The sequence below is a fragment of the Raphanus sativus genome, chromosome 6 (genome assembly GCF_000801105.2).
Source record: "Raphanus sativus cultivar WK10039 chromosome 6, ASM80110v3, whole genome shotgun sequence".
Lineage (NCBI taxonomy): Eukaryota > Viridiplantae > Streptophyta > Magnoliopsida > Brassicales > Brassicaceae > Raphanus > Raphanus sativus.
The window spans coordinates 16,887,127-16,901,807 of NC_079516.1; the positions used below are offsets into that span (position 1 = coordinate 16,887,127).

General features: G+C 37.2%; 3 protein-coding genes and 1 non-coding gene across 5 annotated transcripts; 3 read left to right on the top strand and 1 right to left on the bottom strand.

Annotated features, from left to right (window-relative positions):
* The first annotated feature begins 1,909 nt into the window (after nucleotides 1–1,909).
* Nucleotides 1,910–4,432, top strand: LOC108805727 (uncharacterized). Its single transcript, XM_018577656.2, has 5 exons — nucleotides 1,910–2,289; nucleotides 2,395–2,471; nucleotides 3,057–3,362; nucleotides 3,465–3,548; nucleotides 3,916–4,432. Exons 1-5 carry the CDS (start codon nucleotides 2,050–2,052, stop codon nucleotides 4,223–4,225), a joined length of 1,017 nt encoding a protein of 338 aa, XP_018433158.1. The 5' UTR covers nucleotides 1,910–2,049; the 3' UTR covers nucleotides 4,226–4,432.
* A 144-nt stretch (nucleotides 4,433–4,576) lies between these two features.
* LOC108806683 (CRM-domain containing factor CFM9, mitochondrial-like) lies at nucleotides 4,577–7,178 on the top strand. The gene is made up of 4 exons (XM_018578853.2): nucleotides 4,577–5,078; nucleotides 5,269–5,548; nucleotides 5,631–6,032; nucleotides 6,113–7,178. Exons 1-4 carry the CDS (start codon nucleotides 5,005–5,007, stop codon nucleotides 6,956–6,958), a joined length of 1,602 nt encoding a protein of 533 aa, XP_018434355.1. The 5' UTR covers nucleotides 4,577–5,004; the 3' UTR covers nucleotides 6,959–7,178.
* TRNAD-GUC (transfer RNA aspartic acid (anticodon GUC)) lies at nucleotides 4,805–4,876 on the bottom strand. The gene has a single exon. It is a non-coding gene; the product is annotated as a tRNA-Asp (tRNA).
* Nucleotides 7,179–7,530: 352 nt separating the features above from the next.
* Nucleotides 7,531–12,716, top strand: LOC108813743 (golgin candidate 6-like). Of its 2 annotated transcripts, XM_018586389.2 has the most exons (18): nucleotides 7,531–7,715; nucleotides 8,065–8,114; nucleotides 8,239–8,366; nucleotides 8,465–8,517; nucleotides 8,689–8,835; nucleotides 8,909–8,982; nucleotides 9,065–9,134; nucleotides 9,253–9,306; nucleotides 9,409–9,555; nucleotides 9,640–9,726; nucleotides 9,819–9,932; nucleotides 10,017–10,088; nucleotides 10,370–10,555; nucleotides 10,660–10,763; nucleotides 10,887–10,935; nucleotides 11,009–11,074; nucleotides 11,160–11,921; nucleotides 11,988–12,716. In XM_018586389.2, the coding sequence occupies exons 1-18, from the start codon at nucleotides 7,692–7,694 to the stop codon at nucleotides 12,552–12,554; spliced, it is 2,754 nt and encodes a 917-aa protein (XP_018441891.1). In that variant the 5' UTR covers nucleotides 7,531–7,691; the 3' UTR covers nucleotides 12,555–12,716. The 2 variants fall into 2 exon arrangements, with proteins under 2 accessions (XP_018441891.1, XP_018441893.1); XM_018586391.2 differs by lacking the exons at nucleotides 7,531–7,715; nucleotides 8,065–8,114; nucleotides 8,239–8,366; nucleotides 8,465–8,517 and having other exon boundaries at nucleotides 8,818–8,835; nucleotides 9,072–9,134.
* Nucleotides 12,717–14,681: the final 1,965 nt, after the last annotated feature.

A 14,681-nucleotide genomic window follows, 5' to 3' on the forward strand; every position in this document is an offset into this window, starting at 1 on the left:
ATTGGATCATCTAGATGAAGATGAGTTTGTCAACCTTACACTTAATATCATTTTGTCACTCACAAAATATGACAAAACTACAAAAATACATATTCCCACCAAAACCGCAAAAACGTGTTTTCCGCAAAAACTACAAAATAGGTTTTCTTTGCCAAAACTGCAAAAACATGTTCCTGTCAAAGCTGTAAAAACAAGTTTTCCATCAAAATTGCAAAAACACAATTTTCTGCCAAAATCGCAAATACGCGTTTTCCCGTTAAAACGTGTTTCCCGCCAAAACTGCAAAATATCGTTTTCCTACCAAAACTGCAAAATCTCATTTTTCCGCCAAAGATGTTTACCCACCAAGACTGCAAAATGCATTTTCCCACTAAAATATGTTTTCTCACCAAAACCGCAAAAACGTGTTTTCTGCTAAAACTGAAAAATGTGTTTTCTGCTAAAACAACAAAACGGATTTTCCAGCCAAAACTGTAAAACGCATTTTTCGATAAAACCACAAAGCGTGTTTTTTTGTCGGAACCGTAAAACGCGTTTTCCGCCAAAACTCAAAACATGTTTTCCGCCAAAACATGTTTTCTCACCAAAATCGCCAAAATGCATTTCCCACCAAAACCGCAAAACATGTTTTTTTACCAAAACTGCAAAAATATATATTTCCGCCAAAATCACAAAATATGGTTTTTCGTCAGAATCGTAAAAACATGTTTTACCGCCAAATATGTAAAAACATGTTTTCCTATCAAAACCATAGTTTAAAATAATTATATTTTAAATAAATAATAAAAATTAATTTAGTGAAACAAAAATAAAATATGATTAAATCAAAATAAGGATATATAAATAATTTGTTTTCTAAACTCGTCTGGATGGAAATGAAAATAAAAAAACAAACACAAATTCATTTAGATGAACCATCTAGATTGATAAATAAACAATCTCATAAAATCTGGATGAATCATTTGGATGTATCACATAAATTGATTTTGGATGGAGATGAGTTAGAAGGAGATGACAGATGGTGAAACGAATAGCCTTTTAATCATTACTAATCTTATGCAATACAAACAAATTATTAATATGTTTATATGGCTTTATTGACTCATTCTTTTGTGATTTATACAAACTAAATTTTACTTTTAAAACATCAATAAATCCAATTTCGCATTAATTTCTCAAATTGACAGATGTTGAACTAAAAAAATAATTGTAGTTTTTATATCAAAGGTGTCTTAATTTTTTTTTCATAGTTGTCATCATATCTAAATATTTGGGAACATAATTATTTTTGATTAAAAAGATATCATCACAAAATATTAAATAATATAAATACGCTATAAACCCGGTATGTAAGAGAACTAGAGCTGGTTCTAAACCCAAGTTTAAGAGTAACCACTAGTAATAATATTAAGAGAACTCAATGGCTTTGGTCTAGTCATGGGGCCAAAGCTCCATAAGTAGTCGCTTCACTAATAAAAAAATTATACACATCGACTGAGTAAGTTGGCTTCTGAGTTTAAACTTACCATATTTAAATGATGGACGATCCTAGAACTTACGTAAGGTACATAAATAAATACATGAGTTATCCGAAAAAGATGGTATTAAGACTATAGAGATGTGGGTGGGTTATATAAACTTACCAGAGACTCAGTAGTCACACACAAACATCTGAGACATGGAGGAAGATTGGGCTTAGTTTCACTAATTTGGGCCTTAACTCAAATAATGTGTTCCTTACTGTTTAAAAAATCGTCTTGGTAATAGCTAAATTAACTGTCAGTCACTGATACAGTTTGACGGACGAGTAAAATGGTAGTTCTAAACGAAACGACGAATCTCTTGGTGAGCTGGGGTTGGTAACGGCTTCTATCACCGACCAGTCACTTTATTCTAAAGCCCATTTCGCGTGGGTATGGGAGCGACGGTTGTTCAGCTTGTTTCCTTTCAAAAATAATTAAAAGCTAACGAAAATAACAAAACCTTCATTCCTATCGCTTCTGTGAAACCCTAAGGGAAGAAAGAGGAAGAAGACGAGGCAAATCTTCAATGGGGGAAGTCGTGGAGGGGAACATCAACGCTGCTCCAGTCTCGGAAGACGAGCTGTACGGATTCAAACGCCAGGAGATGTACAGCGGCACTCTCGCCGGATCCGTCGCTCCGTACGGTCGCCACGTGTTCCTCTGCCACGAGAGCCACGAGACCTGGCTTCCTCGCGTCGAATCCGAAGGTCTTCCGCAGCGTTTCGCTAAGTCGTTCAAGGATCGAAGAGCTGATTTCGCTGTTGAGGTAATAATAATTATCGAAACCGTTTTTTTTTTCTTTTTCCTGATGTGAAAACAATCGATCGATCGAGAGCTTATGTTGAGATTTTTTTTTCTGATTGGTTGTTAGACGAAGCTGACGGTGTGTGGTGGTGGAGGTGAATCGGATGGAGATGTGTTGGTTTTCCCCGATATGATCAGATACAAGTGAGTTTATGACTAATTGATTTTAGAAACTGGTAGATAGTCAGATTTGAGTTTTTTTTTTCGAATATAGATATTTGATGGTGGTTGAGCTCGCTCTAGGTTCGGATCTGAAGAGGCGTTTTCAATTGTTTCTACTGATTATGCCTTTTATGTTTCTGTGTTAATGGTTGTTTTGGATAGGTTTTTGGGCATTTTGTAACTGAATCTGAAATCCTGAATCAAACCGGTAATTTGGATATCGGGCCTGACCCGACTCGGATATCGGAAACAAACCCGAAAAATGAATCCCAAGTTTGAATTAATATTTGAATTTTTGAAACCTAATAAATACTTCAAATTATGTAATTTCATTATTATTTTTGATCCAATACGCAAAAAGTATTCAAATCCGAAAATTTATTTACCCGAATTTGAAATGAAATCGGATTCTAAGTGGATCTTATGTAAAGTAATAAAATGTTATCAACTAAAGCCCGAACTGGAACTAGGAAGCTGAGATCTTTATAGCCATCTTTGGAGGTATTAGCTTTTGTGTCTTATCCTTTTGTATAAGATTCTTATTCTTGTTGTCATTGCTACTAACAGGGCGCTTAAGGACACAGATGTGGATGCTTTTGTGGAAGATGTGCTCGTTAATGGGAAACAGTGGGCCTCTGGGATTCAGGAAGAGTTATCAGGCTCCTTTGTTTTTGTGTGCGCTCATGGTAGCCGGGACAAGAGGTGTGGTGTTTGTGGACCTGCTCTTATGGAGAAGTTTGAGGAGGAGATAGGCTCACGTGGACTTTCAGACCGAATCTTCGTCAAGCCATGCTCTCATATCGGTGGGCACAAGTATGCTGGAAATTTGATCGTCTTCAGTCCTGATTCAGCTGGGAATGTTTATGGCCATTGGTAAGAATATGCCATATCTGAGCTTGTGTTGTTGTAATTTTAGAAAGAAATTGAACTGTAGTAGTACCTTATGCATCCGGAAACGATCTTGCTATTGTGTAGGTATGGCTATGTGACTCCTGATGACGTGCCTGCAATGCTTGATCAGCACATTGCAAAAGGAGAAATCATACAAAACCTTTCCAGGTCTGTTTTCCTGCTTGTTATTTCTTGCTTAGTGCTAGATATGTCTGTTAAAACAGCTTTACATTAACCTAGTAATCTTTGCTCTAGATGAATACCCCCGTGTTGGAACTGAAGTCTGTATCGTTTATAACTAGTAACTAGTGTGATATTGCAACGTGATTGCTAGAATCAACGTGGACAAGTTTCTGCATAGAGACAGCAAATGGTAACATGTAATGTGTAGTTTAGCTGAGGTTTTTGTTGGTTGAACTAGGAAGCTCATAACCCTTAACTAACATTGCTAAGGGGTACCTTTCAAGTTTATTCAACTATGTATTTCTGTTTCCATATAGCAACATAGTTTACCGAGATAAAATATCTGTTTCAGGGGGCAGATGAGACTAAAACCCGAGGGTGAGGAAGCTGAGAAAGAGGATGAGCATAAAATCTCAAATGGAAACAGTGTAGTGGAACGCGAATTAGTGGAGACGAAAGGATTCACAGGAGGTTGTTGCCAAGGTGCGAACGGGGTTTCATGTTGCCAGGAGCAAACTCCAGAACCAGTCAAGAAAGAAGCATCCGTGAAGAAGAACTGGTTCAGTTGGATGGAGAAAGAAGAGGTTCTCTTGGGAGCTGCCGCAGTTGGGGCCATCGCGACCATAGCAGTGGCTTACAGCATTTACAGGAGGTCAGGTTAAGAAACCACCCTCCGATTTTACATTTTAAGAACTTACACAACAAGTATAAAACTTTACTTTTGGTAGCGCCATATTATATAGCTGTTAAAGAAAAAAACATGGAGGTAATGATCTTTTGAACCATGTAACCAGATATCGGATTGGCAATACCGGAATGTCATGTATACTCAGCTTTTGAATAAATCTATTATTAGCCTCTTCCCCTGATTTTCTGTGTATTCATTTTGGATTGAATCGGTTTAATTGTTATCTTGTGTTGGTTCTTTTGCTCTGACTATACATTCGACATGTAATATTAATCTTCTTCTAGCTTTGTGTGTGGAGTAACGGATAATGTAGCTGCTGATGATCTTCTTCTGCTGGCTCATAGATGATGAAGATTTTATATGTCTGTTGTAGTTTTGTAGAGGAAACGTGAGGAAGTGTTTGTGAATTGATAGAAATTTTTAGGTCACAGTAACGGCAAAACTTATTGTTCGTGTCCATGTCAAAAATGTTCAACTCTCAAACCCTTCTCTTATGTTTTTGCCTGCTATCGGTAAGTTTTGACGAATCAAACAGGTTTTAAAAGCAAAAAGACGCCGTTGCCGGGGATCGAACCCGGGTCACCCGCGTGACAGGCGGGAATACTTACCACTATACTACAACGACTCGGATGTTCTTCTTGCGAAAACAATAAACCTAAGTGTAAACCGCTAAACCTTACAAGGTCACTTCTCTCTTGTTCGATAATTTGCCAGTTCTCCCTGTGCTAGTAGCTTCACTGGCAGAATACCAAAATGTTCGCGACGAGGAATCTCTCGAGAACTTGTAGACGCTCTCTATCGTCTCTCCTTCAATCCGATTCCTCCAGGTAACTCCAGATTCCAAAACCCTAAAACCCATTTCCCACTTCTGAATCCTATTTTCTCTTCGATAATTGAGATTTTATGAGTAACCCATCTCCCAGATTCGTTTGTACTCCCCGAAAGTTCATAACTTTACGCCCCCAATGATTGGTTTTGCCATTATCCTCTTGCTTATGGATTTTTTGGATTTTGAAGGAATCTTGTTTTGCTATCGAACCATGTTACAAGCAATGTGATGCTTCAGCCTGGTAGCTCCAGTGAATGCAACTCCAACTCGTCTCAGCCGTTGATGCACCAAATCTTTAAAGGATGGTCACGAACCATGTCAACATCGAGAGGAAGGAGCATGAGGAGCAAAGTAGAGAGTAGAATGCGTAAAGAATCTGGTAAGACGTTAAGAGAGATTAGGAGAGCCAAAAAGCTGAAGAAGAAACTCATGACTGATGAAGAAAGACTCATCTACAACCTCAAAAGGGTAAAAAAATATAATAACATCATTCACTTGATTCTATTGTTCAAGTTTGAGACTTTAAGTGTGTTGTTGTTATATGATGCAGGCGAAGAAGAAAGTCGCGCTTCTGTTACAAAAACTCAAGAAGTACGACCTACCTGAGCTGCCATCACCGGTTCATGACCCCGAGCTTTTCACACCCGAGCAGATCCAAGCGTTTAAGAAAACCGGTTTCAAGAACAAGAACTATGTTCCCGTTGGTGTCCGTGGAGTCTTTGGAGGAGTGGTGCAAAACATGCATATGCACTGGAAGTTTCATGAGACGGTGCAGGTCTGCTGCGATAACTTTCCAAAGGAAAAGATCAAAGAGATGGCGACAATGATAGCGAGACTGAGCGGTGGGGTAGTCATAAACATACATAATGTGAAGACTATTATCATGTTCCGTGGTAGAAACTACAGGCAGCCTAAGAATCTCATTCCTGTTAACACTCTCACAAAACGGAAGGTAAAGCTGTATAAAACTTAGGCTTTAATAGTTGTTTGATAGTGGTGGTATCGTAATGAGCAAGTAATTATGTTTTGTAGGCTTTATTTAAAGCGAGATTTGAACAAGCACTTGAATCACAGAAGCTGAACATCAAGAAAACAGAACAGCAGCTAAGGAGAATGGGTGTTAACCCCGAAGATCCAGTTGCGATGGCTAGCATCCAGAGAGTGGCCTCAACGTTCTTCAACGCGATCGACAAGAAAGAAGGAAGCCCGTATGTCTTTCATGGAGATAGTAAACAATCAGAAAGAGAGACTAGTGTGGCAAATAAAGAAGGATCAGAACCGGTTGGTGATGAAGAAGATAGTGACCAGGAGGAGCTAGACAGATTCATAGCTGAGATAGAAGAGGCGGCAGATAAGGAGTGGGAGGAAGAGGAAGCTGCGGAGCAAGAGGAAACTGGTAGGATAAGGTATTGGAACAGAGAGGAGTTTGCAGGAAGAAGCAGAGACTCAAGTCAAGGCTTTAGAAGAAACGAAAGAGATACACGTAGCCAGAGGAGATCCAACCATAATGATGATGAGGATGATGACAGTGATCGATTGGATAGTGAGGATGATGATGATGAAATCCCAAAGAGATTCGACAGGCCAAGATCAAATACAAGAAGGCAAGGAAATGATTTTATGAGAAGAAGAAGCCCTGATCCTCGTGATGAAGATGTGCTGAGTGATCTTGATAACACAATGTGGGACTCAGGAGATGAAGAAGATGAACCGGCTAATTATGTTTCGAGCAGCAGCGATGCGGATGAAGATGGAAGCAGGGGAGTATCAGTATCTAAACAGCCAAGATTCAGTAACAATAATAGTTCAAGAGAGGGTGCTAACAATTTGAAGACAAAGAGTGGGAAACAAAAGGATGAGGATTGGGATAGTGATTAGAAATGAAGAACACGAGAGATGTTATTAACTCTGGTCTGAGTATTCAAAGCTGATATGTCTGTTCTGTTGTTAAGCTTTGGTTTTGTGATGATCAGTGGAAGACGAAGAACATGATATGCTAAATAAAAACTTGTGGTATTGCTTTACAAAGTTGTAAAAGAGTCAGACTTTTAAGATGGCTTAATTACACTGACGTATCCAATCACTTCACTACTGTTTACTTAGTTTAGTTACAATCTGATCTGATTAGTCTATTATCATCAACCAAATGAGCTATCTTTTATCTGTTAGTTAAAGTGAATACTCGATGTTCTAAATCCGGTGTAAGCGGCAATCGTCCATAACCGGAACTGTTTTTTATCTTTTTCTAAAATTCGAAACTGTTTTTCTTAAACATAGGGCCATTGGACTTAAAATGGGCCCATAATTGAGCATCCTCTAATCTTTATGGTCCGGTCCACTTGATGCAGTTATGTACACGATACGACTTAGGAGCTATTATCAGGTGCGGGCGTGAGTAGAGTAACACGTAATCGACCTTCTTCTTCTTCTTCCCGAATTAATAGAGAGAAAAAAAAAAAAAAAGAATTTCACGGTTTATCAGCTTTCTGACTTTTGCTTTGAAAACATCGGTCAGGTGAAAAGAGAAAGAGACCATCACGATCTGTCGCTGATTGATTGGAGGATTCTTCTTCCTTTTCTGATCCTCTCCGTACTGACGTAGTACGAGCCAATGGATTTGGCATCCCGTTATAAGGTGTTCTTTTTTTTTATTTTATTTACCACATTGGCTTCTTATGCTCTGTGATTTCTAATTACGATAAATTTTAGGAGTAATCTGTTTTGATTTGGCTTTACTGTCAACTTTCGGTATGATCTTCGTGAGAGTGTGACTTTGTGTACTAATCAATGTTGCTGTTAGCTTTATAGAGGATTATTATTATCGTTTCGTTTAGGTCCGATTTTTTTTTTTGCCTAGGACCGATTTTTAGAATGGTACTAATCATGGAGGCTTCAGAGTTGCTTCAATCTTATCTTGTAGCTCTTCACATCTTTGGTTTTAGTACTTATGGCTGTTCTTAACTTGGTTCTGAGCTCTTGTACAGGGAGTTGTTGGTCTTGTTTTCGGAGACAATCCATCTTCTAATGAAGACAGGTACTAGTAGAGAGATACAACAAGTTCCTTTTTTTTTTAATCAAATCTAACATATCGTGTAAGTATTGAGAAAATTATTTAAATGAGCATTTGATTTTTATTAGAGTGTTTTTGTGTTCTGTAGTTACATTCAACGCCTGCTGGATCGCATTAGTAATGGCACTTTGCCTGACGATAGAAGAACTGCTATTGTAGAGCTTCAGTCTGTTGTTGCTGAAAGTAACGCTGCTCAGCTTGCTTTCGGTGCTTCTGGTATGTGTCTTTCTTTTCTTTTTTTTTTCTATGTGTCTTACTGATTGTTAGATCAAATTCAGAACTGCAGTTTACAATTTTACATGATGTGATTTCAGGATTTCCTGTGGTTGTGGGCATCCTCAAGGACCAACGAGATGATGTCGAAATGGTGCGGTGTCTTCCTTTTCTAGCATGACAGTCTTTACTATAACATTTGCAGTTGTAAACGTCTTGTTGTTTTACCGTGAGAATATCCAGATTTTGTTATTGAATTTCTTGTTTGATATGACTGTGCTGTGCACTTTTGTTATGTTTTAACTTATTGTATTGTTCTGTCCAGGTTCGAGGTGCCTTAGAAACTCTTCTTGGTGCTCTAACGCCAATCGATCATGCAAGGGCACAGAAGACTGAAGTCCATGCGGCTCTTTTGAATTCCGATCTGCTCTCCCGTGAAGCTGAAAATATCACTCTTCTTTTGAGTTTGCTGGTTAGAGTTTACTCTCTTTTTCGGATTCTTGTTAAATTTTTACACATGGTTTGTTCTTCTCGTGGTATGGCAGGAGGAAGAAGATTTTTATGTTCGATATTACACTCTCCAGATTTTGACAGCTCTTCTTATGAACTCTCAGAACAGGTATATATATTCTTACAAAGTGTTAAATCTGTGCCATCATTTTATCTTTATGCTGTAGAGTCTTTGTTGATGGTCTCTTCAGATTGCAGGAAGCTATTTTGACTACTCCTCGCGGCATAACTCGGCTCATGGATATGCTGATGGATAGGGAGGTAATAGTAAAAGACATCTTGGATATTTTTATTAGTTTTTTTAAAAGTCTGATATCTTTAGCCTTCAGTCGGAATATTATGTTTCATAAACTTCATTTTAATGGTGTTTGCCTTGCAGGTAATCCGGAACGAAGCTTTGTTGCTTCTTACGCACTTGACGCGTGAAGCAGAGGTGAGATAACCTGCTATATTTGTAACTTATTGTTTTCTGCTGCCTTTAGCTGAAGTTGCCAATGAATCTGATCGATGTCGCTTAATGATCAACTACTTGTAGGAGATCCAAAAAATTGTTGTCTTTGAAGGTGCTTTTGAAAAGATTTTCAGCATCATCAAGGAGGAAGGGGGGTCAGATGGCGATGTGGTTGTGCAGGACTGTCTGGAGTTGTTGAAAAATCTTCTTCGCAACAGTTCATCAAACCAGGTTTCAAAGCTTTTTGTATATGTTCTGTATTTTCCGGATTCATTTACTAGATCTGCTCATTGGCTGATATTTGAAATTGTACAGATACTACTAAGGGAGACAATGGGTTTTGAACCAATCATTTCAGTTCTAAAACTGCGAGGGATTACATATAAGTTCACCCAGCAGAAGGTTAGATCATTTTCTCTCATTTTGGATTTGATTCTACCAGCTAGTGCAACTTTGTTAATATTTGTCCTTCTGAACGAACAAAATCCTAGTAGACTGTTAATCTACTTTGTGCACTGGAGACAATCAATATGCTGATCATGGGAGGTGCAGTTACGGACCCTGGAAAAGATTCAAACAAGCTAGCAAATAGAACGGTTCTAGTTCAGGTTTGTGTTACGATGTAAAAGTGTTGTGGCTCCCCATCGTTGACATATGTTTATTTATTATATCATATTTTGTCTAATCAACAGAAAAAACTGCTAGACCACCTCCTGATGTTGGGTGTTGAAAGCCAATGGTCGCCTGTTGCTGTTCGGTGTATGGTAAGCAAATCTCCTTTAGTCAAATCCTCGGTCCTTTAGACCTCCTCTTTCTTGTTATCATTCAATTTTCATTGTATATTTAACTTCTAGAATTATTTTGTTGAATCTTTTTCTCTAAGTTGATCATAGAACTGGTGTGTTTATGGGTTTTTATCTAGAGATTGTTAATGTATCATCAAGGCAACTGCTGAGCAGTTGGCTTTCTTATAGCTGTTTCTTTTCTAGCCACAGTAAGCATAAGTATCTAATGGATCTTCTACTTTGTGATTCTTTGCTACTAGACATTTAAATGCATTGGAGATCTGGTTGATGGACATCCCAAGAACCGTGATATCCTTGCTAGCAAAGTTCTTGGTGAAGATCGGCAAGCAGAACCTGCACTCAATTCTATCCTCCGGATCATTTTACAGACATCTAGTATTCAGGAGTTTGTTGCTGCTGATTATGTCTTCAAGAGCTTCTGTGAGGTTTGGAACTTATTTGTTATATGTTATTATTTGATATGTGTAATGTGAGCTTGCAGCGTATTGTTATTATAATTGCGTTACTTACTTTCTCTAAACGTCTTCAGAAAAATCGGGAGGGTCAAGCAATGCTAGCATCAACTTTAATACCCCAACCACATCCCACCACCCGAGATCCTCTGGAAGATGATGTTAACATGTCATTTGGAAGGTGTTATCTTCTTTTCCTTTCTCCTTTAGCTTTTCACAGTTTTGTTTCTGCTCCCTTATCATTGCGGTTTTGACCTAATGCCCCTTGTATCAAATCTTACTGGTATTTTATATTTGTGTCCAGTATGTTATTACGAGGCATTTGCTCTGGTGAAACTGATGGTGATCTTGAGGTAAATTGTTTTGTCTCTCTGTTGATTGTAATTTGTTCGTCTTCCAGACCTTAATCTATTTTATTTCAAACAGACATGTTGCAGAGCTGCGAGCATTCTTTCTCATGTTTTGAAGGACAACATTCAGTGCAAGGAAAAGGTAATGAATGACTTCAATGCCACCACCAATAACTTTATTATACCTTATATTCTGCATTGGCTGACTGTTTCATAAAACTCAACAGGCTTTGAAAATAGTACTTGAATCACATGTGCCTTCCATGGGAACTCCAGAGCCTCTCTTTCAGAGGATTGTCAGATACCTGGCAGTTGCCTCTTCCATGAAAAGCAAAGATAATTCAAAATCATATATTCAACAGATCATTTTAAAACTGCTTGTCACATGGACCGTTGATTGCCCAGCTGCGGTCCAGTGCTTTTTAGATTCACGCAACCACCTAACGTACCTGCTCGACCTGGTAGCAAACCCGTCTGCAACAGTTTGCATTAGAGGCTTGGCGTCTATTCTACTGGGAGAATGCGTCATCTACAACAAATCAAACGAGAATGGTAAAGATGCTTTCGCTGTAGTTGACGCTGTGAGCCAGAAGATGGGCCTCACAACATACTTCTCGAAGTTCGAAGAGATGCAGAGCAGCTTCATCTTCTCCTCTTCCTCCGAGAGGCCTAGAGAGGATCATCATAAACCGTTGACGAGAACAGCCACGCCTAGTGAAGCCGAGATTGAGGATGTTGACGTTGCAGGTGCGATGGATAAGGGGAGTGAAGATCACCCAATGCTCACATCGTTGTTTGATCCTAGCTTCACAGGCTTAGTGAAGAGCCTTGAAGGTAGCATTAGAGAGAGAATCGTGGACGTGTATAGTCGGCCAAAAAGTGAGGTGGCTGTAGTACCGGCGGATTTGGAGCAGAGGAGCGGAGAAAATGAGAAAGACTACATCAACCGCTTGAAAGCTTTTATAGCGAAACAGTGCTCGGAGATTCAGGTACAGGCTTATTGCTCAACATCTTTTGTTCCTTAAAAGAGCTTATTGTCGTTTTGTGTTTACCAGAACCTTCTTGCTCGGAACGCTGCTTTGGCAGAAGACGTAGCAAGCTCTGGGAGGAGTGAGCAATCTCAAGGATCAGAGCAAAGAGCAAGTACAGTAATGGATAAGGTTCAGATGGACAGCATCAAGCGAGAGCTCCAAGAAACGTCTCAGCGTTTAGAGACGATCAAAACAGAAAAAGCCATGATCGAGTCCGAGGCATCAGAATACAAAAGCATAGCTGCGAAACTTGAATCAGACTTAAAAGGCTTGTCGGACGCGTACAACAGTCTAGAACAAGCGAACTACCGTCTCGAGAAAGAGGTGAGATCGTTGAAAGGAGGAGAGGGTCCCATGGAGATTCCTGATGTAGAAGCGATAAAGGAAGAAGTGAGAAAGGAAGCTCAGAAAGAGAGCGAAGACGAGTTGAACGACTTGTTAGTGTGTTTGGGACAAGAGGAGAGCAAAGTGGAGAAGCTAACGGCGAAGCTGGTAGAGTTAGGAGTTGATGTTGATAAGCTTTTGGAGGATATTGGGGACGTGTCAGAAGCTCAAGGGGAATCTGAAGAGGATGATGATGATGACCAGTAAACAAAGTTTTAGAGATCAAATCTTCTCTGTCACTCAAGTAATATATCATCTACTTTCAAACATGTTAGATTGTTTTCCAAAACATGTTACAATGCTGAAGTTTATGTTTACAGATTGGTATACATATAATATAACAATGAACTCAATCTGATTTTTAAGATACTGTAGCTGTTGTGTTTCACATTGTATATTGTTGAGACTAACATTAAAGAGTAGCATGTAGGGGTTCTAATCAGCATCAGATTTGTTGGTCAGCTCCATACGCCAAGATCAAACAATGACTGCTTGTCTTCTTCGTCCGTTGATTTGAGAGGGACTTGGATTTTAATTTTTTTTTTTGGCTTTAGAAAATATGCAAATAGAGAGAGGCGGAATCTCATAAAACGACTTTGGTTATAAGGCCTGATATTAAATTCCTCCATATTAAAAAAATAGTAAGAAAAAAAGATAACACCAATACAATTACCACAAAACGAGTCAAACAAATCTAACCAATTTTTATGGATCTCCATAACCAATTTTTATGGATCTCCATGCAAGACATGCAGTACTTCAATTTAGTAATTAGTCGAAAAATCTATAAATCAATCAATTGTATAAAGAAATTTCAACCATCAAACTATCAAGTTTAAATTCAAAAGAAGTAACAATAATAAACGTGTGTCTCGTAAGAATATCACAAATAACAATATGTCGTCATCACAGTTTGCTATATTTTGCATAATCTTGATTGCTTTATTTCCTCTTCACGAATGTATGCATCTATAATAATTTTCCTTTGTTCATCATCTATATTTTTCACCATTGTAATTACATCATAGCATCCTGGATAATTGTTTTTTCCTTCCAATGATATTGTTGTTACTTTTTGTTTATATAGTTGTCGATGGCCAAGGTCTTCAAGCGGGCAATGCTGCTACAACTTGCGCACCAGAAAAATGCCCCGACATTGGAGCCAAAGATAACACTTGCTATTGTTGTCCCTACAAAAAGAAGAAGGAGAACACATGTTATGTGACCAACGATTATGTACACGTTTGTGCAAAAAATCATAAGTTATCTCAAGAACCTACATCAGGGATTTATTAAATCCTAAAAACCTGTGTTATTTAATACTTCCTAATATTTATTTTCGTTTTATATGAATAAAACATTCTTATTTGGAGTCCAGAAAATACAAATTTATGCCTATTATATTTGTGTTTAAGACTTCATATTCTATGTAATGCGCCTAAGTTAAACTTGTTTTCTCTCCTTTTCGTTTTGATTTGCTATTAATTTCTTTAATATTTCTTCGGATTAATAGATAACAATCTATTATATTAAAACAGAAGTCATGACTTCTAATTCATGTGTGATTTTTAAAAAAATGGATTATCTACTAGATTTGGTCACACTATATTTTTAATCATTATTAATCTTTGAAATACTTTAATCATAATATTTTTTGATATCTTTTCATTTAAAATTTAAATATATATTTATATATATATTTTAAATTTCGAAAAATCTCTTAAAAATATCTTAACAAGATCTTAATTTTCAAATTATATGTAAATATTTTAACTAATTCCGTAATTAGTTTTGAAATATTATTATACATTAATATATTCAGTTGTTTTTATAAAATGAAAAATAAAATATTATATCTTATTTTTATCTATTATATAATCACAATCAATCATGTTAATTTTTTTTATCTTATTGAACGTAATATGATAAAATTATATTAAATTGATAAATTTTTAATTTTATTTTCATAAATAGAAAATATTTATGTTAAAAATATAATATGACAGAGCGGCTTAACATTAGCATACTATACACTACATGTATAAAAATTAACATATTTTCACTTTTCTAGATATAATAATATATTGTGTAAAATGAATAAACATAGAAAATACTGCTAAAAAGAAATCCAGCTTTGAAAAACGGGTAAAAATTTAACATCAAATAAATAAAAATAATAATTGTCAAATATGTTTTTCATGCACATATTAATATGTTTAATAACTAAATGCAAATATAATAAGATAAATATATAATAAGAAGCAATAAACGTACGACAGTTTAAACAGTTGATTATTTACAACATGCAAACTATACATTATTGTATTTGAAATA